Source organism: Chelonia mydas, chromosome 10, assembly GCF_015237465.2.
Source record: "Chelonia mydas isolate rCheMyd1 chromosome 10, rCheMyd1.pri.v2, whole genome shotgun sequence".
Lineage (NCBI taxonomy): Eukaryota > Metazoa > Chordata > Testudines > Cheloniidae > Chelonia > Chelonia mydas.
In genome coordinates, this window is record NC_051250.2 from 59408626 (window position 1) to 59431626 (window position 23001).

Here is a 23001-nt window from a genome sequence, read left to right on the forward strand (position 1 = left end):
TTTTCTCCTCAATGGTCCTTTGCCTTTTTGTAATTGTTTCTGAAGATTAATTTTTAATCTTAATTAATAATTAATAAGAAAAATTAACCACAAAAGCCCCCTCTGTACATTTAATAGCCTTGGATTTTCCTTTGCTGATAACTGGCTCCTGTGGGCACTGGGCTGAGCCACTGGGGACACCAACGGCCTAGCAAGGCCCAGCTGCCTGCCTTGCTCATGGTCATGAACAAGCAGCAGGGGGCGCTGTGAACAGTTCACGTCGCTCTCCCTCACGGAGGAGACGCTCTATCCGGAAGGGAGCATTATAGCTACACTTCCGGTCAGGTGTATTCCGTCACTTCCCGCGGCGTGGCCAGGCGGCTGGGTGCCGGGAGGGTTCAGTCGGCAGCAAGATGCGCATCGAGAAGTGTTATTTCTGCTCCGGGCCCATCTACCCGGGGCACGGGGTCATGTTCGTGCGGAACGACTGCAAGGTCGGGGCGGAAGGCGCGGCCCGGGGGCGGGGTGTCGCGGGGGTGCTGGCGCATCGCCACTCGGGGTTGGTCCAAGCCCAGCCCGTGTGGGGGCCCACAGAGCCTGGGGCGGGGGCAGGCCCGTCTGAGGACCGGCTCCGCTCTGGCGGCGGGCTTGGGAGAGCCGGCTCTAGCCCGTTAAAGCGCAGCCTGGGCTGGCCGTGGCCCCGCAGCCGGGCGGCCCGTGACGCCTGCGGGCGCTCCCCATGCGCTGCCGCCCGGCTGCCGTGTGCTGAGAGCGCGGGGCTTGGGGGTGTTTTTCCCAGTTCACATGGGCGCACTTGCACTCGTTCTAGGGGCGCTGGCGTGAGTCGACAGAGCGCGGGCGGCGGTGGCCTGGCTGAGCCCTGGGCTTTTCAGCCCTTCCCCCGCCCCTCCCCCCATTTGCAGACCCCTACACATTTTCAAATGGAGATGCGGACTGCTTTGAAATCTTCGCCGTAGTCCGCGGACCCCTAAGGGTGGGCAGACGATAGGTTGACAACCACGGGTTTAGCCATGCGGCCTACGTGCTCGCAGGGTTTAGGATGTCAGAGCTAGGCATGGCTAAGCCCTGCTGTCACTGCCTCTTAGCTCTCATCAGGAATCACACCCCTTGCTTCTATTGTAGATGTAGTCCAAAATTAATTAAGGTAAAATCTTTTCTGCCCAGCCAAAACTGAAAGTACTTGTGTAGCAAAATGTAAATATCAGTATTTGCTCCATTGTAAAGACCAGTGTTAGACTAAAAATGCTTGACCCATTGAGGTCCTGATTCAGCAAAGCTCTTAACTGTGTGCTGAAATACTGTTTTAAAGTTTACTAGATGTTTAAGTTCAACTGAAACCATTAGAATTTAGGTATGTGCTTAGGTGCCTTTCTGAATTGGGGTCTTAAAGATGAAATTAAGTTCTAAAAAGTAGTTTAGTATCTTTTCTCTGTACCTTTCACAGCCTGACTATTTTTATGTGCGGTTGGGAGTTTATCCTGTAAGAAAAACACTAGCTCTAGGACTAAGTGACCTGTATAGAAAATTCATGGAACAGTTTTAAGGTTTTGTAGTTACTTCTGTGGGTGATAATTTAATAATCCTGTTCCCTGCAGTTTTTTGACCGTCAGTTTGTTTAAAGGTAATTCCTGTATAGATGCATGCATGTTCCCAGCAAACTGTAACTGAAGATACTGTGAAAACAGAGTAATGTGACTTTGTAAAATAAAACAAAGTAAAAATAATGTTCTAAAGCTCACACAAACTAATAACTTGAATAATACCTAATATCTTCATTGCAGAAGATACATTGACACTTGTATTATTTATCCTGTTCAGTATCTTTCTATAATGATTTACATGATCTAGTGATATATTAATCTCATTTTGCCAAATCCTATTGAATATAATGGTGCATACAGACTGTCACAACAGGATTTTGTGAAATAAAACTACACTCAGAATTATGCATTTGTTATACATGCAACAGCAGAAACCTGTTATGCTAACTTAATATTTCTGTGCAAAGATCCATTGAAACAGTACAAGTATCTTACTCATTACACTGAAATTTTATGTTTTAATAGTAAATATTCTGTATTCATTACTCTGCAAGAAGGTTAATGAACGTTTATTCCATTAAAATTCTATTCGGTGGATTGTAGACCAGAGTTTAGACATGTGATCTGAACTAGCCAAAATGAAGTTTATTTTTCAAAATTATGAAAAGGATACCCTGTAAAGCTTAATAGCTATATTTAAGTTGAAATTACCAAAACACACCAGGGCTGTTACACAAGTAACTTGCTGTAAATGCAACTCCCCACAACCTCAAAGTGGGGAATGGTCTTTGTCTGGGCTGGTAGGGAAATTTGACAGTGGTTTTCTTAAGGATCCCCTCTTGAGAGAGGCAATGCGAGGTGATGACAGGGAAGCATCACCTGAGCTGGCAGGTGGGTTTATGTTGCTTAGGTAAGCCATTGGCCTCTCCCCACTTATGGGAGGGTATATAAACCATGTCCCTCCTGCCTGAGCCTTCTTTCGTGCCCAGATTAGCAGCTCCCACCCCGGGAATAGCAAAGGACCAGTTGTTTTGGTCTGCTGTGGTGTTGTAAAGTTCCTTTTTTGCACTGGGAAGAAATTTTTCCCTTGCTACCAGACTGACCAGGGTGGGGCATTTGTTTTTTTGTTTTTTTTTTTCCAGAATGGGCATGAGGAATGTACTGTATTTCCTAATCTCTGGTAGACCCTTCAGGTTCAGACTAAGGCTTATTGGCTGTTCGGTGTGGTATGGCTTCCATGAAAGCTAAAATTTCTGTCCTATACTTAATAACTTTAGTTTCATTGGTACTTTTCATTATAAGGAAAAAATAATGGTGATTCTTTAAATTGGCACTGAATAGTGCCAGTAGAGTAACATAACTAATTAACATCAGAGTTATTTTGGATGGGGTGGGCAATAATGTCCTTTGATTATAGAAGTTTTTTCTGTTTGTATTTAATCTTTCTTTAGGTCTTTAGATTCTGCAGATCAAAATGCCACAAAAACTTTAAAAAGAAACGAAATCCCAGAAAGGTCAGATGGACCAAAGCCTTCCGAAAAGCAGTTGGTAAAGAACTAACAGTGGTAAGTGCTTGGTACTGTTGTGCTACTAAAGAATTTAAACACACTGCTATGTGTGTTTAAGTCCTGGCCAAGAATAAAAACAAAACATTACACGTGCAATACTCCAAGTGCCATAGCCAGGCAAGTCACGGTATGGAAGTGCTTGTGTGACACTAGAGACAGTGAGAACAAAATCAGTGCTTTAAAAATACAGTTTGGTCTTTCCATTTTCTCAGTAATAAAACACAAATATGCAGCATGCTTTTCTTTGAAAGTTTAAAACTAGCCATTCTTTACCCTTCACCCCGAAATTTGCCTTTCTGATTAGGCTTCTGTATTTTCAGTTTAAATGTGTTGTGCTTTCTTCTTGCTTGATAACATTGAATTACTGTGAAAATAAATAGATATAACCATTATTTTTATTCTTCATGGCACTCCTAATCATTTAGAATCGAAAAGGATTGTCTTACATGTGAAGAATAATGTAGTAGTAGTTGTAGCTTTAAACTTTATGGTCATAAACATGCAGTATCTGTGATAAGAATGGCTAATCTTATCACAGATAATGATGCTGTGAAGTGGCAAAGAACTGCCATTTTGCTTGAATCACTTTTAATCGTAAGACTGTACATTAATTTAAATTTCGAGATGTTTTGTTCACAATTTATCAAGTAAATGCCTGAGCTTCCACACTACTGTGAGTCACAGACTTGGAGATTCCTTTAAAATCTGTTAGTTTAAAAAAAATTCCTCAAACCACACATTCAGCAGTAAAACAAATGGAAATTAGTTTTACAGAGGTTTCTTTTTCTGGGTTTCTGGCTTTCCAGATGTGTAGGGGCAGCAAGGCCCAAAGCCCTGTGAAAAAGGTTTGTTCTCCATTGCTGAGAGGGATGGGCAGCATGGACAACAACAACATAGTATTTTGTACTTCTGTAGCATCTTTCATCCAATGCATTCAAAGTATTTTACAAATGCAAATTAAACCTTGCAACACACCTGTCAGTTATGTATCACCTCCTTTTTACAGAAATCAAAACAAAATGCAGAGATGGTTTGTTTGGCTTTTTGCAAGTCATTCAGTGGCAGATATGGGGGTAGGGTGCAGAAGTTCTTAATTTTTCTTGAACATAGGCATTCACAGAGGCCTGGTCTACCCAGAACTTTTGTACTGGTATAATTATGGTGGTTAGACATAATTTTTTAACTGATAGTATGGGGATAAGCTATACTAGTATAACTGTATCCACACTAGCCAGGGGAAGGGCGGTTGTAAAGAACTATGTAGGTATAGTTAAAGCAGTATAACTTTTTTGTGTAGACAAGTCCTAATTAAGGAGGACTTGAAAATTTTAAAATTACTGCACCTGTTGTTGATTGGGGATGCAAATGACAACTTGGATGAGTACACTGGTGTCCGCAAATCAGGTAGTTACACGTATACAGCACTTTTATCTATTGTACCCACATTTGATAGCATGGATATTTGAGTGTTTACTCATGGGGTTGGTTGTGTGGGCAGGTGTCATATCAGAGAAAACTAACACACCTACCAGTTTGTTCTTAAGCCTGTCATTAACTGGTCCGCTCATCAAGTTCTAGACTTTCAGTGCTTCATGTGCGGCAGTTATGATGATGCAATTTTGACGAACGTCTTACTTACGCTTTCCTCAGACTCAAAACTTATTTATTGGAAAAGAATATTTCCCTTGTTTACTTTCGTTTTAGCATTTTTCCCCATGTAATATACTTTTTGTTCTGAAGCATCTTTAATTTAATCTGTAGACTATATAGATTTCTCAAGTGTAAGGCAGTTAACTTTGTTGATCTTTCTCTCTAAGGAGAGAATTTATAAGAAGAATCTTCCCCCACAAGGATTCTTTCATTTCCCAAGCATGAAATAGATTTTAAAAAAAAGTTAAAAGAATTTCAAGACAGATTTACTTCCCTGGGAGAAATTGATTAAATATGCATACATGGTTAGGACAGTCCTTAAATAGAGGATTATTGGGATTTTTTTAGCTTTTATTAACAGCAGAATAAGGATGCTCAATACTTTTTTGGCACTGTTGGTGACCTACTGTTGTCTATGTAACTTCCCTGTGGATATTATTGTGCAGTTAGCCAAGAGTGTGGTTTTTAATGTGCCTGCCAGACATAATTTTTAGGCAGCCATGTAATAACTGGGCCTTCTGAAGAGGTGCTGTGTGTTACTATACTGATAAAAACTAATTTAGAATTACTGGGTGTGGGGGTTTTTTTTGTTTTTTTTTTTGTTTGAGATCCCTGAGCTGATGGAGTAGGAAGAATGGTCAGAAGATCTTAGCTGGTTCTGTTCTCACATTCTCTTAAGCTCTTCACTTCAGATTTTAGGCTTAACAGTATCCTAACAGAAGCTGACATTATTCTAATTATAAAGAAAAGGAAAAACAAAAATTAAAAAGGAAACTGTCAAATATAAGGCCAAGTTATAGTATATTGTAGATGAAAGCTCTATTTAGATCTAAAGGGTTCCTGTTATTAGGGAAAATAAACTGAAAAGAGGTGAAATCGTCTACAGAGTCATGGCTAGCACGAGAACTACCTATCAAAATACCACAAAAATATATGTGCTGAACTGAACATTAGCCAGTCAGTATTTAGCTATTTTTTTAGCATCGCCAGCAGCAAATGAATGTTATTAGCTGTAATGTAATCAGCAACTGGACAGTGCTGTGTGTACCTTTTTAGGAGCACTTCTGGGTGCTGAGAGGCTTTTGCAGTCACTTTTTGCTTAGAGGGTGTTCAGATCTCTGGTACTAACGTGATGATTTTCTCCGGGGATTTCTTGCCGCTGTACTTAGACTGGATGGAACATCTAATTAATGCTTACTTTTTGGGGCTGTCTTTCTGAGTGGCATTTGATCAGCTAGTCTGGGAATACTCGTGAGAAGTTCTTCCTCAGTATAGTAGAGGAGAGACTTTCTGAGACAGCTGTATAAAACTTTTTGCAGTTCTAGTTGGTGTCAGTTAAGGCTACTCAGAATAATTTAGGACATCGCAAAATACTTGTCTTTGTACTTCTCATCCTCTCCCCTTTCAGAGCTTGGGTTGTTACCAGGATTCTTGGTTCAGAATTAAACTGACCAGATCGTCTTTAGAACCTACATTTAGACTACTGCTCCTGGGATTTCTAACTCCTGACCTAATTGATCGATCTAGTCCAGGTTGTTGCATTTTGATTTCTGAAAATTCCCCTAGTCCAAGTAGACTGGAGCCACCCAGAACTTTTTCTACCTCCCTTGAATATAGTTTGGGTTTAAGTCTTACTTTCAAAGTACCAAGAAGGATCACTATGAAAAGTTGCAAATTGCTTCCTAACTAACTTTTCTGTACAAATGGCTCTTAAAGCTTAGTAATGATATTACAAGTTTTTAGAACCCCAGGAGATTTCTTTAGGTTTTTCTTGTGTCTTTTGAAATGTCTGTAGTTTGACTTGATCAGGTGTTTAATGGTGATCTTATGGCTCCTGCAAAACCATTGGGTTCATTTTCCTTGCTTCTTTTATTGAGAAGTTAGTCTTGTAGTTAAAGCATAAAATTGAGCGCGGAGATCTGGATTCTCTCTCTGATTCTTGCCATAGATGACCTATGTAACCATACCTCTCTTCAGCATCTGTGAAAAGGGGTCTTGCATACCTAGCAAGGGTGTTGTGAGCCTTAATTTTTTTGCAAAGTGTGTTGCAATCATTGGCTGAAAGGTGTTATAGGTGAGCAAAGTATTTCTTTTCACTGTTTAGGTGGTAACTGAAAAGACAATGACATGGACAAAGCATAAAACAGTTACTCTGTTCTGCTTTTTCCTAGAACTAGCTTCACTCAATGTCCTTCTCCCCAGCTCCAAAAAACAAAACTCCCTCCTTGCCTCCCAAACCTATAGTCCTTCACCTAAAATGTTAATATCTTACTCTTGCTTCTTAAGTTCACTGCACAAACATTTTTGGCAGAAGGATGTAATGTAAATTACATCTACATAGACAATAAATAATTCAGAATGTTTCTCCAAGCAGTAAGCAATCTGAAGTTGGTTTGGAAAGAGAATGGGATAGTTACCAATTAGGGATGCAGTTCCTGAGTGTTGAGGGTCTGCAGCTCTAACTGTTAAGAGCCATAGCAAAACGATTTGGCCTTTAGCACTCTGCATTCTCTCTTGCTGTTAAGATGTTTATCAAATGAAGATGTTCAAATACAGAGGAGTTTAAAGGATTGGTATTTTCTTTACAGCTTAACTTTGCAGTTCCAGCTAACAGATAAAAAAGGAATTTTTCTGTCTTCCAGTGTCTTTAAAACTGACCTTCAGTAAGATTTTTTTCAATGAAGATTGTGAATGATGTTAAATCGTGTGAGACCATTTACAAGTGGTGCTTTTGCATTTTTCTGAGAACTATCTGGAAACAAGCAAATGATTTATTAGACTCCGTGAATAGCCATCTGATACCATTTTTAGTCATTTCGTTGTACGTAACTACCTGGTGCTGACTCAGGAGAACTGCTGATCACTCTGCTCTCCGTTCAAACCAAGTTTTCTTTGTTTAAAATGGTGACTTGTCCCTGACTAACAAAAATGTGAGGTTTACGGCCAATGTTTGCTGTTTGGAGGGTGGTAGTGATGTGGGGTCCCCAAAATCTCCATCTCAAAACCATGAATAAACCCTGTCCTACTGATATTTGAGAGGGAGCGCCACAGGGCGCTCTCTTAGCAACAACATGGAGTGGACAGGTAGCAGAGGATAGCCCAGCTATTGCCACGCTGGGCAGAGATGCTGCTACGGTGCTCTTAGTAGCTGGTCAGGGTGGAGCACAACAGAATTAAATGCCACTGAGCTCCAGATACTTCATCACTGGGGGAGCAAGGCAGGTGTGGATGATGCCCATCCTACATCAAGATGTGTAGCAATAGCCATGGGGAGAGTGAGAGGAGAGAATAGGTAGGTCCAGAGACAGCCATGCAGGGATTACTTTGTGAGGGAGAAAGGGGCCTGCTGGGAACTAACCACTTAAAAAAAGTCGTGATTGCTGTGCGTAGGATATGTTAGAGGTGGTGGGAACAGGGAAAACGATGTCAAACAGTCTGTGTTGGCTGTTCTCCTTCCCTCCGCTTGCAGTCAGTGTCCCGCTTTGAAGCACAGCAGGTGATGTCTGTATAGTTCAACTCTCATAGAAGAAGGAATCCTTTGCTTATCTGAAGGCGGAGAGGGTTGGCTCAAGCCTCCACATTTCCAAAACGGGGCTGTCCCATTGCAGTGGAGAAGTCAGTGATTGTGTTTTCAATGAGATGCAGGGAGGATAAGGGCATAGAGGTCTGTTTGGCAGTGGTTCTCTAGTTCTCTGCAGACAACTCTCTGTGGTGATTAATGTATAGAAGGTTAGTGCCCACCTAGAACCTCCTGCATAATGTTCTCATTGGTAGCTCATCTCTGAGGCAATCTGTTTGCTTGCCTGCTTCCTCTTGTTAAGTATCTTTGTGCGTGAGAGGTGTTTCTCTCATACCTATTCTTCCTCCCCTATCTTGTTAAATTAACATAGCATAGGTCAGAATGCATAATTCTGCCTCTTAGCATTACTGCCTGCTGCTGCTTTGAGAGTCTTCTATGGCAGTGCTACTCAAAGTGGTGGTCTGCAGACCAGTGGTGGTCTGCGAGCCATCGGCTGCCGGTCTGTGCGCATATTGGGGGGGAAAAAATTGCTGGTCCCCCACATCAGATAGCTTGAGAAACATTGCTGTATGGGTTCCTTCTTAGCCACCACAACAGGGCTCTGGGATTATTCATCCCCTGCCAAGACTCAACATTACATCAGAAAATGATCATATTGGGTAATTGCTGGTCTTCACGCCTGCTTTGGGCGTGCAGGGGAGAAAAAAGGTACTTACCTTAAAGACCTGACACAAAAGTATATTTTTAAATATTAAGTTTAGGATTCAATGATATGTAACAGAAATTAGTATTGAGAGCTGCTAAGATGTTTTGTATTTAAATTAGTTTGTTGTAGGTTTAGAGAAATGTCTATAATAGATTATATATCTTGTTTAATCATATTGTCAGATAAAATGAAGGGAGTTTTATGTTGAGATCCTTTAGATTTCTTTTCACAAATGTAAATTGTGGATATTTATTTATGCAGCTACTTGTTCCTAAAACTATGTATTGCCCACTTACTGTGTCTCAATGTAAGCTGTATTCACTTTCCTTTTTTACACAGGATAATTCATTTGAGTTTGAAAAACGTAGAAATGAGCCAGTGAAATACCAGAGAGAGCTGTGGAGCAAAACCGGTAAGTCACTTTAGGAAATGCCAGCTTTTCTAGAAGACTAGCTGGGAATAAGCTCTTCTGTCCATGTACAGTTGTCAGAAGACTTTAAACCTTGATGATCATATTTATAATTAGTCTTTTTTGTAAATACTAGAAACCTGAAAAGAGATTTATTTTTAAATGTGCCCCAACCTAGAACAGGAATTTTTGTTCTGCCTCCCAACTGCACATCATTGATATGAAATGGATTAGTCTTGGTATTCTCATACAAAAATAAAATGTAATTTTTCATTATAATCTAGATAGACCTGTCCCGTATGATTGCTGCCTTTTATGGTAAATGAGTCCACACGTTTTTTCCACTTAATTTGTAAAAAAGGTAATATCAAACTTGATAGGGACAACTCAGCACTAAAACTAAGATTCTACTCGGATTAGAGAGATACTTTGTTTTCTGCTTCCATTTCTACAAAACAATAGTAATAGAATATATGATTGTCTTATCACTCTCTATAATGGTGCTCAGTTATCAACTGTAATAATAAATTACAATATTTATTTGCCTTTGTAAATCATTGTCATTCACAGAACTTTAATTACAAAACAGTTTTCATAGGTATATAAGTCTGCAGTAAAACACATTCTCCTGTTTGAAACTTGATGTCTGTTTTGAGGCATTTTTGAATACCTAATTTCAGAGCAATCTGATAAATTGACTTTTATACGTATAACAGTTCTTTAAAATGCTTTTACTGATGTTGGAATGACTTTTGTATGTGTTTGTGTTCTTAAAACCAGCTTAGATTTTTTAAAATGAAATCCGGAAAGCAAGTAATGTGTAACATGTTAAGTCGTTAATGCTTTTCATTCTTAGGCATTTTTAATACGTATTACACAAGTTCCAAATACATAGTTACGCAATAGATCACCATAGCTCTGAAGATTTATAGCTTTCTACCAGAAATGTTCTTGTCCTTGTTAGTTTTTTAAAACAAACAATTTGACCAAAAGACTTTGTCAGGAATGCTAATAAAAAGCCAGAAAATTAGGAAGATTGGACATTGCCTATTGCATTTGAGGGAGAAGTATGATGGTGGGAATTAAAAATGGAGTGCCACTAAAAACTCTGACTTGGTCTGTGTTCAGCATTTTGTCACAATCCTATTGTTAGCACAGGATTTTCCATACAAATCAGACCATTGATCTTTCATGTTCATGGACCTGCCTCTGACTGGCTAATACCTGATCTCTCAGATGGAAGTGAAGAAAAACCCATCGTGCATTGGTCTAATGGTTTATGTGCATATGGGGAAAAAAAAAAAGCTTCATTCCTGCAGCAATCAGATAATAAATCTCATGCTTCAGGGTGATTACCCTTAGATGTGAACCTACGCAAGTTGCTAGTAAAATTGTCCAGACCTTTTAAAATTCATGTAAACTACTTAACTCTTCGCTCCTGTGATGGTGTGATGTTAAGTAAATATATTTTTAAAAATTAATATTAAGTTTTGTTAAGATTTAAATATAGCTAATTTTGCAATTGTTTCAACAGCAAAATAGTAAATAGTTGAAGAGAATCGTGATTCAAAAATATGCTGTTCCTTTGTCTAAAAAGTCATAACTGCTAGGACTCATTAGAAAATGAAGCAGGACTCACCTTAAGTGTTTCCACAATTATATTTAGGTTTCTGTGTAAATATGTATTACATCTTTGCTAGTAGGTACCTAATGTTCAGTCTGTTTGCACAAGTTGTCCATTTTTTCAATAAAAAATTTCCACTCCCAACAGCAAGGAATTGGTGAGTTTCTGTTTTAAAAATAAGTGTTACATTACTTGTCACTCGTAACATGATCTCAAAGTGATGCTTAGGTTGTCTTTGCATTGTTTACATTTTAAAAAAAAGTTAGTATGTTGCTGTGACAGCATATTTGCTCTGCAGAGTTTGTTGGTATACCTGTGCTGCCTATTCAATTTACAGCACCGTCAATCAAGCCCTAGGTTTGATTGAGCAGTCATTTGTAAATCTCATCAATTATAGGTAAGAGATTTGGGAGTGGAAGGAGAGCATATTTTACTGGAATTATGCATCTGTAATCTTGGATTAACCTGATCTTCCTTATATTGGTTTTTTGTTTCACATCGCTGTTCAAAAGAGTTCAAACTTTTTGGGCGGTCAGGCTATGGGCAGGCATTGGGTTTCACTTCGTCCTTATTTTTTTGAAGAACTGTTAGAGCAGTGGTTCTCAAACTTTTTTTGTTGCGGAACACTTGAAAATTGCTGAGGGTCTCAGCAGACCACTTGATGATCTTTGCAAATGTTGTTTGTATCGTTAGCTAACTATTATAAAGCGCTTTGGATAAAAGCGCTGTATTAAAAAAAAATTAACTTTTTTTGTTCTACAAATAAAAGCACACTCATATTTTAATATCAGTAGTCTTACCTTTTTAATGTGATAGATGTGTCCTCTGTCCCCCACAGCGGCAGCCCCTGAGCTGGGGCTGGGAAGGAGGGGGTGGGGGGTCTCTCCCCTGCCACACTAGCCACAGAGCTGAGGCTGGGAAGGAGGGCCGTCTCTCCCTGGCAGCCGCAGTCCTGGAGCTGGGGAAAGCCGTCTCTTTCTCCGGCTGCCGCAGCCCTGCACATCCCAAATTCCCCCCACCCACTCTTCTCACCCCACTACCTCATCCCACCTTCCCCACTATTTCCCCCAAGGCCACCATCTCGCGTTACATATGCGTCTTCTCCAGGGTCCAGGCACCTAATTAGTGGAGCCATGCCTGCCTTCGTTCTCTTGTGTGCGGCAGCCGAGGTGCGCACCTTAGCGGGAACTGTCCGCGGACCACCTGAATGGAGCTCAGTGGTCCACGGAGCACAGTTTGACAACCTCTGTGTTAGAGAATCAGAGTATAGAATCAAACTGCATTCTTAACCACTATATTAGTGTTTGAGTGATTTTGTCTCCTGCTGTCTTTTAAAGCTATGCTGTCCTGTTCTTTTGATTCCATTGATTCTACACTAGTTTGAAACAAAATATAGCAATCATGATAATTTTGTGGCATGTGAGACCATCATTTATTTTTAAGTTAGGCAGAAGTATTATTAAGGGGGAAAGGGTAACGACATTTGGATAATGGTGAACTAGAAACAAAAGTCCTCCATTGGGAGAAAGGATGGAAGGGATAAGAGAGAGGTTGTATAGACAAAGTGGAAACTTGAACTGAAATTTTAAAGTAAAATTGATGATAGTTTCTAGCTACAGAATAGTATCTGTCAGTACTACATTGCAAAGAGAACTTCTCTGTTATAATTGTTAGATGTTTCTTTTATTCTGGGTTCTGTGCATATTAAGGAACACATTATAGTAAAATGTGCCTTTAAAACAGTACTAGTTAAATTGTTTCAGGAATTTAATTAGATTATCAAACACACATGTTTAAAAATATTTAAAAACTCTATTTTGTTTGTTTCAGTTGATGCAATGAAGAGAGTGGAAGAGATCAAACAAAAACGCCAAGCTAAATTTATCATGAACAGGTGAGAAGGATTTGCAGTAGCACTTAAGAAATCCCAGTTAGGTTCTGGGTTGCATCATGCTGTACAGGCATGCTGCAAAAAGATAGCCCTTGCTCCATGGAGATGATGCTCACAAATTTTAAATGGCTGTTTGTTCCTTACACACGAACGGTAGTGCAAGTATTTTAATTTATTATGTGTAGCACAGTAGTACACAGGAGAGTCATGGACCAGGACCAGGACCATGCTAGGCGTTGCAATAACACAACAAAACAGTCCTTGCCCCAAGGAGCATACAATCTAAGTTTAAGACAACAGACAGCAGATGGAAACAGACTGGGGAATACAAGAAAACAAAGACAATATTGATCAGCATGGTAACACACTAGGAAGCTTGAGAAATGAGTGTACATAATGCTGACTGTTCAAGGGAAAGGAGGTCTTGCCAAACATTAGGAGCTGTATTCTGATATTTGGAGGAAGGTGCGGGAAGACTTGTATGTAATTTGATGTTTCCAAAATCTGAATAAACTGCTCATAGTTTGAAACTTTCTTTCGTTGTCATCCCGTTGCATCAGTATTTATTGGATTCTATTTAAGTTGTAACTGCCACTATAATTCCCTAATGGACTCTGAGAGAGATGTGGAATTTCACTAAGATTTAATACACATGCTTAAGGCTACGATTTAGTCGTGGGTATTTGTAGTAAAAGTCATGGACAGGTCACAGGCAATGAAAAAAATTCACGGCCCATGACCTGTCTGTGACTTGTATTATATACCCCTAACTAAATCTTAGCGGGGGAGGGGCTGCTCTCAGGGGGTGGGCCAATGGCACCTGCTGCCAGGGGCCACTGAGTAGTGGCTGCTCCTGCTGTCCCTGAGGCCGCCCACCTGCCGCGGCTCCCACAGCCCCCAGGATTGCTGCTCAGGTGGTCCCCATGGCCAGCCGCACTGGCCACAGCTGGCTGTTGGGCCACTCCAGCAGTGGCTGGTGTGGCTGTCCCCGGGGCCACCTGAGCAGCTGCCTGGGCGGCCCTGGGGTCAGCCACACCAGTAGCTGTAGAAGTCACGGACGTTGTGGAAAGTCACGGAATCCGTGACTTCTGCAAATTCCGTGACACAGACAGAGCCGTACACATGATATATATACATTTATTTAAAAAAAAAAGTAAGCTTTAGTATATAATCTCCAAATAATAACCCCCCCCCCCTTTATTCTCAGATTAAAAAAGAGCAAAGAACTGCAGAAGGCACAAGACATCAAAGAAGTCAAGCAAAACATACACCTTGTTCGGGCTCCACATGCAGGTAAGAACTGGATTTATTTAATCCTTGGTTGGATAGTTCATGTATAATTATTTTGAGCAACATCCATCATTTAATGAGCCAGATATAATTCCCTTCTCACTCCTTCCCCCATCTGGCCTTCACCCATGGCAGACAGAATTCCATCAGTGTCTGTTACCTATTCAAATTCTACAGTATCAAAATACTCAGCTGACCTCGTTATGTGTCTGGTCTCCATCATTTTAAAATCAGTCGTTGGCACACATTGAACTATACTGTAGTTACTACATCTGTACAATGTCAGACTTCTTGAAATGTTGGACTCAATAGCAAATAATCCCTTTTGAGGAAGTGACATTTTATAATTCAGTTGTTTGCAGTGTTGTAGCCATGTTGGTCCCAGGACATGAGAGAGACAAGGCGGATGAGGTATTATCTTTTATTGAACCTCACTCATCTTGTCTTTCATTCTGTAATTGAGTGTTTGTAATGACATCTCAAATGCAAGTGTTTATTAAACTTAATGTGATACAGCTAATTAACTAGACAATTCAAAAATAGGTTGTTAATATTAACCAAAATGTATCTGAAGAATGCATAGATACAAATTTATATTTTCCATTACTGAGCAAACTTTACATTTTTCTTGGTTCCAGTTGAGTTACAGTTGGAAAAATCTGTTCCTCCTAACTGGTTTTCTGCTGGTCCAAAATTTTTTAACTACGAATACTAGGTTATGCATTAAAAGGTATTGGTAAAATAGATTGTGTAGACATTGTCTTATTTGTCAATTTTGTTTTGTTCTTAAGTATGTTTTTTACAGGATATGTTTTCAAACAATCTCAATCTTTTGCATGCAATTAGGCACACAACTACCCTTACATAGAATGGAGAGCAGCTGAAAATTTGTCTATTAATGCCTTGAAAAAATTGATCTTGGGGGATGTTGATTTGATATATTATAAAATACTATTATATTTTATATGGTAATGTTAGTATAGTCCATTACAGCAAATTGTGTATAATATTGTAGCTCTCTTCTGTGTAGTGCTAACAGTGGGCAGTGTAAAAGAGCATAGTGCTTTTGCCTACATTTCTCTCCGCTTTAATCCTCCCCTTGGTGTCCTTTTTGCTGGAACAGTTCTTCTAAATCTGTAGAAGTGAGCAGGAGCTCTCAGTTTTGCTCCCTTTACCAAAGGAGTGGTTCATACTACTGCATGAAGTTCTGATTGATACTGCCAACTGGTGAAAGTCCATGGTACTAGATGAGGGGAATGTTCAGTGTATTATGCGAAAGTGAAGCTGATTTTAGTTATTGCTTTAAAGTAATGACAGCTCTTTTTGTTAAAACCTCTTTATCTGTATTGCTAGCTGATGATAAAGGTCATAATAAGTGTGTGTTAACTTGATTGCTGTAATTTGAGAATTCCCTCTAGACAATTTTTGTTAAAAGTGTATTCAGTTAAAATGCTTGATTTGTCTTTTCTTTTGAAGGCAAAGGAAAACGGCTGGAGGAGAAAATGGTTCAGAAATTGCAAGAGGATATAGCTATGGAAGAAGAGTCCTAAAAACCTTGTCCCTTGTCTCTTTCTTTCTTTCTTTCCCTCCTTAACTTACTTACTTACTGTTTTGACTCGCCTCTTCAGAGTTCTGACTTGTGCATTATTGATTCTTCTGATATTTGTTCATTGAAATGAAAGGTGATTAAACACACCCTAGATGCACATCTCTCTTCTGTGTGTGTGTGTGTGTGTGTGTGTGTGTGAGAGAAGCACCAGACGTTGTTTCATTATATCTTTTAAGGGAAGGTACTCTCTTAATTCTTTATTGGGAGAAAAATACACTTTACTGAGCAAAAGTTATTTTGCAAGTCATCCAATACTGTTTGTAATTATAAAAACGAGGCAATTGGTATGAAACGGCTGTCCTGCAGATAACAGTTTTGGACAATACTTTTTGTAATTCTGTAATTATACAAAACCTTATTATCAGTGATGCATAACATAAAGCCTTTCATTTGAGATATTATATACCTCTTTATTGTCCTGGGATGGACAGTGTAATTTATCTTTTATCTAGCTAATAATTCGTGGTATAATTGGCTTCAGTGGCAGTTTTCCTCAGTGGACTTTTGCCCAAGGCTTTTCTAATTTGGTATGCCATACCCCCCCAAAGGTGTATAAATTGCATCTTCGCACCTATAAGGGATGGCAGAATCACATTTTATCTATATTTACTGCAGTGGAACCTTAGCTGTTTACTGTATGCCAGTAGGGGAAAATAGGCTGCTTAGAATGTAACAATGGAAAATGTTTTTGTGTATTTTTCCTTCCATATTTAAAAGAACTCTTCCTTTAGGACAGTCTATTAGAGCAACTAACACCGATGCAAGTTTTACTGTTTGGAGAAGGCTGTTGATAGAATGTTGGCTTCCAGTTTGAAGACTGGAACCATCACCTGTATAACCACTGGAACTCGAATCTGTGCCAGAAAACCAGGCTAGTTCAAATATGCAATAAATCTAACTTTTTACCATGTATAATGTAACTTAACGCTTTTGTAATTATGTTGACAGAAAAGTTGTTTTAAAGTATAGGTATGTTGGATATTCTTAGTAGTATTTTCTTCATCCAAAGTGGTGTTAGTGTTGCACTCAGATAAATAACTTTCAATGGACAACTATTTATCTGCATCATGATTAGGGAAGCCTTTCAAAAACACGTTAAGTATTATTTACTTTCTTGTCACTGCTAATTACACTGAAAAATCATAATTTGCAGTTTCATTCCTGATGTGAATAGGAGGTAAATTCAATTGGAAAACTACCTTATTTTAAAAATGTATATACCTGTATGCTGTTTGTTTTAAATTAAAATAGAATTACAGTTTGTACTTTCAAAAAGAGATTGTGGGGAAAACTGATGTGCATGGATTCAAAAATGTAGATCCACTTGAATTAAATGTCAACTTAGTATATTCTAAACGCTAACACACTCAGTTTCAACTGCTGCTAAAACATATAATTTAAAATTAGATAAATAACAATTCCAGGAGTTTGACACGAAGGTAAAGTTTAATTGTAAGATTTGCTAACTGTGATACACAGTGGCAGCATAAACTTGATGATCAGTGCCTTGGCTGACTGATATGAATTGTATTTGCTATCTAAGTGCTAATTTTTAATACTGTCTCAAAATCATTTGACAGATGAGCCAGGGGTATGCTGATAGGGTGAAATCAGTTAGGTGTTAAAATACACTTCCGAATGAAGATGAGTGCTCAGACTCTACCAAGGCAGAGAATATTTTCCCTTTGAAAGGTACCAGCATGTCCATTTTTGAGCATTGTGCACATGCAAGTTAAGTATCCCTTTATATATGTTTAGATTGTTCTTTAAAATGCTGCATTTCTGATATCTTTGCCCTATATCAAATAAGAAATTAAGCAGCTTGTGTATGTTTGGGGCAACAAAACAGTGAACCTAATCAAATACGTTAAAATACAATTGTAAGATGTAATTTGATGCCTGATCTAAAGTATATACTAAATAAAGGGATTCCAATTACACAAAAATACACTGACTCACCTTTTTGGGAAATCTTACAGAAACTTGCAGGAAAAGACTGAGAAAACTGGGTGCTATTGTTTTGAGAGAAAAAGTTCTGCTTTATGAGGTTTTTATTCACTCTGGTTTTATCAAAAAGGTTGTAAATAAGACTAGGCCTTGCTAAAGCTATTGTTAGTGATTTTTCTCTTAGAAAACTTGCTTTTGTGAATGAATCAGGAGAAAGGTAATTTGTTTTAATATTGGGCTGAAGATGATGGAATTGCTTCCCGAGAAGACAGGTACTGCAAGGACTCTGGCTGCAGTCACTGCAAGAGCCTCAAGGGCTCTGGTAAGTCCTAGTTATAAACTAGAAAAGGATTTAAACTCTATCTTGTCTGGTACAACAACTCTTAAGGCAGAGATTAATTTTATTAGTTGGATTACAGATCTGTGACTATTTCTGTGTTATTTTTAAAAAGGAAATTCTGATTTCTCTTTAGCTATACAAACTAAGCTAGTTTTCTGTGGGCCAGAGTTTAGTTTTTCAATTTGATATCTGCCATAACAGTGAACTTGCACTAGAAAAAATTGTTAATGGGAAAAAGGACATCACAGGTTAGATGTAATACTTTAGGGCTAGTCTACACTGGCAGCACTTTAATATGCCTTGTGTGGTTGCGGCGCAGCTCTAAAAAAACCACTTCAATGAGGGGTGTAGCTCCCAGCACTGGCGCTTTACAGTGCTGCAACTTGCTGCACTCGGTGGGGGTGTTTTTTCACACCGCTGCGGGAGAAAGTTGCAGTGCTGTTAACTGCCAGTGTAGACAAGCCCTTAGTTACTGTAACACTGTAGAGCAGTGGTTCTCAAACTTTTCTGCTGGTGACCCCTTTCACATAGCAAGCCTTCGAGTGCGACCCCCTTTGTAAATTAAAAATACTTTTAAAATATATTTAACACCAGTATAAATGCTGGAGGCAAAGCGGGGTTTGGGGTGGCGTCTGACAGCTCACAGCCCCCCATGTATTATCCTTGCGACCCCCTGAGAGGTCCCAACCCCCAGTTTAAGAACCCCTGCTGTAGAGCTTAGTTTTATGGAGTATTTCTTTTCAGAGTGCATCAGGCCATATTGGTGACATGCAAGTTGGATCTAATTCATGACAGCTGATGGATAGTATGGTGTTTTTCAGGGTGCACTTAAACTCAGATTTTGCTTCCTGTACAGGTATAAAGAACATCTGAAAATGGAAATAGTGTAGTTCTGTGCTGGGAGCGAAGGGGCTGGTGCGAGGAGCCCCTGCTGGTGTAGAGGGGTTCACAATATAGCAGTGTGCAGCAGCAGTTTAGGGGAGCCCAACCTTATATATGGTCTGTTAGGGCAGAGGACTTTTTTAGACTTCAGATTCTGCTTTAGCTCTGTGCACCGGGGAAGCTGATTCTTCCACCTGCTTTTCACTTTCCCTCAGATGCTTGAGGGCAAGTTTGGTACCTTATTGAATACACTTTTAGATTCCAAAATAATACATTTCTAAAAGCCACCTGTCTCCCCTGCCCGCCCCACCGACCTCCCCCAACTTAAAGGGATGCATGAAAGAAAGCCATTAAAGAACCTTGGCTTCAAACTCCAGATATCTGAACATACTGGTGTAAATTCATTAAATAATTGTATTGCCAGGGTTCTATAGGCAAATACAGCATGTGTATTCAGAAATAGCTCACACAGCTTGCAGGTTGGGGCCTGCTTTAATGAGAGAATATAAGAGAGAACACTGGACTCAATCTTTTTTTCAGGACTCATGAGTAAGGCTACGTTTTAATCACAGATATTTGTAGTAAAAGTCATGAACAGTAAACACAAATTCATGGCCTGTGACTTGTCCATACTTGTACTATATACCCCTGACTAAATTGGGGGGGTGTGTGTGTCCTGGGGGGTGCCACGGGTGCTCATGGGGGGGGCAGCCTGGGGGGCGCACTGTGGTTGCTGAGAATGGGGGCAGCCTGGTGGTGCTGCGGATGCTGCACCTCTGACAATCTCACAGCCTTACTCATGAGTCTCAGTGTCCATGATGACCAGTTTCAGAGTGGTAGCCATGTTAGTCTGTATCAGCAGAAAGAACGAGGAGTACTTGTGGTTAAGAGTTGGTATGGCAACCCTCATTTTTTCACGTGTGTGTGTGTGTGTCTTCCTACTGTATTTTCCGCTGCTTGCATCTGATGAAGTGGGCTTTAGCCCACGAAAGCTTATGCTCAAATAAAATTGTTAGTCTCTAAGGTGCCACAAGTACTCCTCGTTCTTTCTAGTGTCCATGATCATTTCCCACGTCTCATTTATTGCCTTGTGCAATATAGCACCTGTTTTTGCCAATTTTAAATAATTTACCCATATTGTTTTCATCCATGTTAAACCAACAATCAAATTCTCTCTCGGAATTTAGGCACTAGTTTGCTCAAACTATTTAATCAGTCAGAGTTATTCCTGGGAGGATGATTGCCTCCAAAATATAGTCTTAGATGATTAAATCGTGCTTGTATGTATAGCCAATTTCTTATGCAATGATTCTTGAAAGGATACATTTTAAAATAAAACACAGGCTTTAATGTTAAACTCAATCTGTGGAAGAATTTTTCTCTAGAGAGCTTGACTTTATTAAAAATTCACTTTTTTACACAATAAACACTAACTCACTAAAGTAAATTTACAGCTCAAACTATGCCTAATGCTGCTATATAGAATAAAAGAGTTTCAAAGTGTTTCATACAGTAGGAATACATTAATTGTTCTGGTAATATTATAAAGCTAAAAGAAAAGGAATACTTGTGGCACCTTAGAGACTAACCAATTTATTTGAGCATAAGCTTTCGTGAGCTACAGCTCACTTCATCGGATGCATACTGTGGAAAGTGTAGAAGATCTTTTTATACACACAAAGCATGAAAAAAATACCTCCCCCACCCCACTCTCCTGCTGGTAATAGCTTATCTAAAGTGATCACTCTCCTTATAATGTGTATGATAATCAAGTTGGGCCATTCTCACCCCCCTTCCTCCCCCCCCCGCCCAACCCACTCTCCTGCTGGGTTTGTGGGGGGCGGGGGGGCGTGAGAAGGGCCATTTCCAGCACAAATCCAGGTTTTCTCACGCCCCCCCCACCCACCACAAACCCAGCAGGAGAGTGGGTTGGGCGGGGGGGGGAGGAAGGGGGGTGAGAATGGCCCAACTTGATTATCATACACATTGTAAGGAGAGTGATCACTTTAGATAAGCTATTACCAGCAGGAGAGTGGGGTGGGGGGAGGTATTTTTTCATGCTTTGTGTGTATAAAAAGATCTTCTACACTTTCCACAGTATGCATCCGATGAAGTGAGCTGTAGCTCACGAAAGCTTATGCTCAAATAAATTGGTTAGTCTCTAAGGTGCCACAAGTACTCCTTTTCTTTTTGCGAATACAGACTAACACGGCTGTTACTCTGAAACCTGTCATTATAAAGCTAGTTCCTGACTGCAATGTTGTATTATACCAGTCATAATAGCAAAATAATCATATTTATTTTTTTTGCATGTTCTTATGGTTTACAAGTAAAGGGCCAAGTATTTAAATGGACACATTCAAAAATAGCACATGTACTTTTGCATGTTCCAATTTAGACAAACAAATAGCCTAATTTGTGCTTATTAGTCAGTTTGTGCATTGAAAGGGCAAATCTGGCATCTGCCAGAGGGAACACATTTTGTGCACACTCTTTTGAATATTTGTTCCTAAAAGGATTAAATTAAGCAAAATGAGTGGAAATTACCCTGGTACTGGGAGTCATGAATTCTTGGATTCTAATTCTATCACTGATTTGGGCAAAATTACTTTTCCCTCTCTGCCTCAGTTTCACCATCTCTGAAATCTGTGTACTTTGTGCCATGTATCACTCATAATCATTAAGAGGAATGTTTCCCTATTTCACAATAATGTTGTGCGAGTTGTTTGTGTAGAGCCTTGAAGGTGAAAAGTCTAAATGCTAAGTTTCATTCTCTTCAAATGGAGTAAAATATTTGTTTTATAAGGCAGGTGCCATTCAAGAACCAGTATATGAATCCCAGCTTATGTTTGCAGTGTTGACCTACAGTGGCTTGTTTTAAATTAGTTGTTTTATATATTAAATGGTATAATATATATCCATAGTTTTATTGTCCGTTTATCTACAAATAAGACTACTTGTGGGCATTTTAAACTGAGGTAATTGGGATAGTTCATACATGTGTGCTTTTGTGCAGTAGTTTTCATTCATGATTAAGGTCTTCTATAATTGTCTGTCTAAAGGAGTCATGGGTCAGTGAAGAAGATCCAAAATGAGAGTCGAGATGTGGGTTCTGTTCCTGATTCTGCCATTCTTTTGCTTTATGTAACCTTGTGCAAGTCACTTAATTTCTGTGCCTCAGTATCCCCATCTGTAAAATGTGGGTAACTATATCCACAATTATAAAGTGCCCTTGAAATATACAAATGAAAAGTGCTACTCTGAGTTGTAGAACTAGCCTATCCTGTAGCAGTTTCACCTAACACACTTTGACTTTCAGAAATTTGACAGTATTGCACTGCCTTTCATCTAGAGATTGAAAGCCTTTTTTATTTATGGCTTGTCTACTTACATTAACTGATCTGTGTAGGCCTGCTGGTGTGCACTAAAGGTTCCCTAGTGCACTTTAACGTAGTACTGTCTTAATGCTATGTTAAAATTCACCAGCAGGGTCTACACAGACCTATTAATGTACAACACATTCATGTTCAGAAATCACATTCCCATACAGCATGTTACCACACTGTGTAAACAAGCCATAGTCTCTTTATCCCAGCACAGTAGGTAAAGGATGTTTAAAGATTGTTACAGCAGCTGTTTGACATATACCTCCACATTAAATAACAGTATTGGACAGGAAGTGAATAATACTGTATCCAATTAAATCTACAAGAGCAATTTTGGGTAGGTAGAAAGTAATTACTGCAGTTAGAATTTGTCCAAAGAAACATGCTTAGCCCCCGGCTCTTAATGGCCTCAGGTTCTGTCATACAAAACACAGCACCTCAGTTAGAACAGAGTATTTAAACAACATACCAGTTGGCCAGTTCTGGCCCCTACACAGACACACATGTAAAGGTGCAATAAATAAGCCATAAGGGACTGGGGGAAATTCCCCTGATGAAGGAGCCTTATGCTGCCCATTCTTGTAAATTTGCCTAGTGTCCAGGGGAGGAAGAGGAGTTCAGACGCTACAAATTGTTTT

General features: G+C 39.5%; 1 protein-coding gene across 2 annotated transcripts; it reads left to right on the forward strand.

The window, feature by feature from the left end:
- The first annotated feature begins 136 nt into the window (after positions 1-136).
- On the forward strand, positions 137-17754 carry RSL24D1 (ribosomal L24 domain containing 1). 2 transcript variants are annotated; one of them, XM_037911110.2, is made up of 6 exons: positions 137-473; positions 2993-3106; positions 9325-9397; positions 12849-12912; positions 14117-14202; positions 15676-17754. In XM_037911110.2, the coding sequence occupies exons 1-6, from the start codon at positions 393-395 to the stop codon at positions 15747-15749; spliced, it is 492 nt and encodes a 163-aa protein (XP_037767038.1). In that variant the 5' UTR covers positions 137-392; the 3' UTR covers positions 15750-17754. The 2 variants fall into 2 exon arrangements, with proteins under 2 accessions (XP_037767038.1, XP_037767039.1); XM_037911111.2 differs by having other exon boundaries at positions 311-473; positions 15682-17754.
- The last annotated feature ends 5247 nt before the right edge of the window (positions 17755-23001 follow it).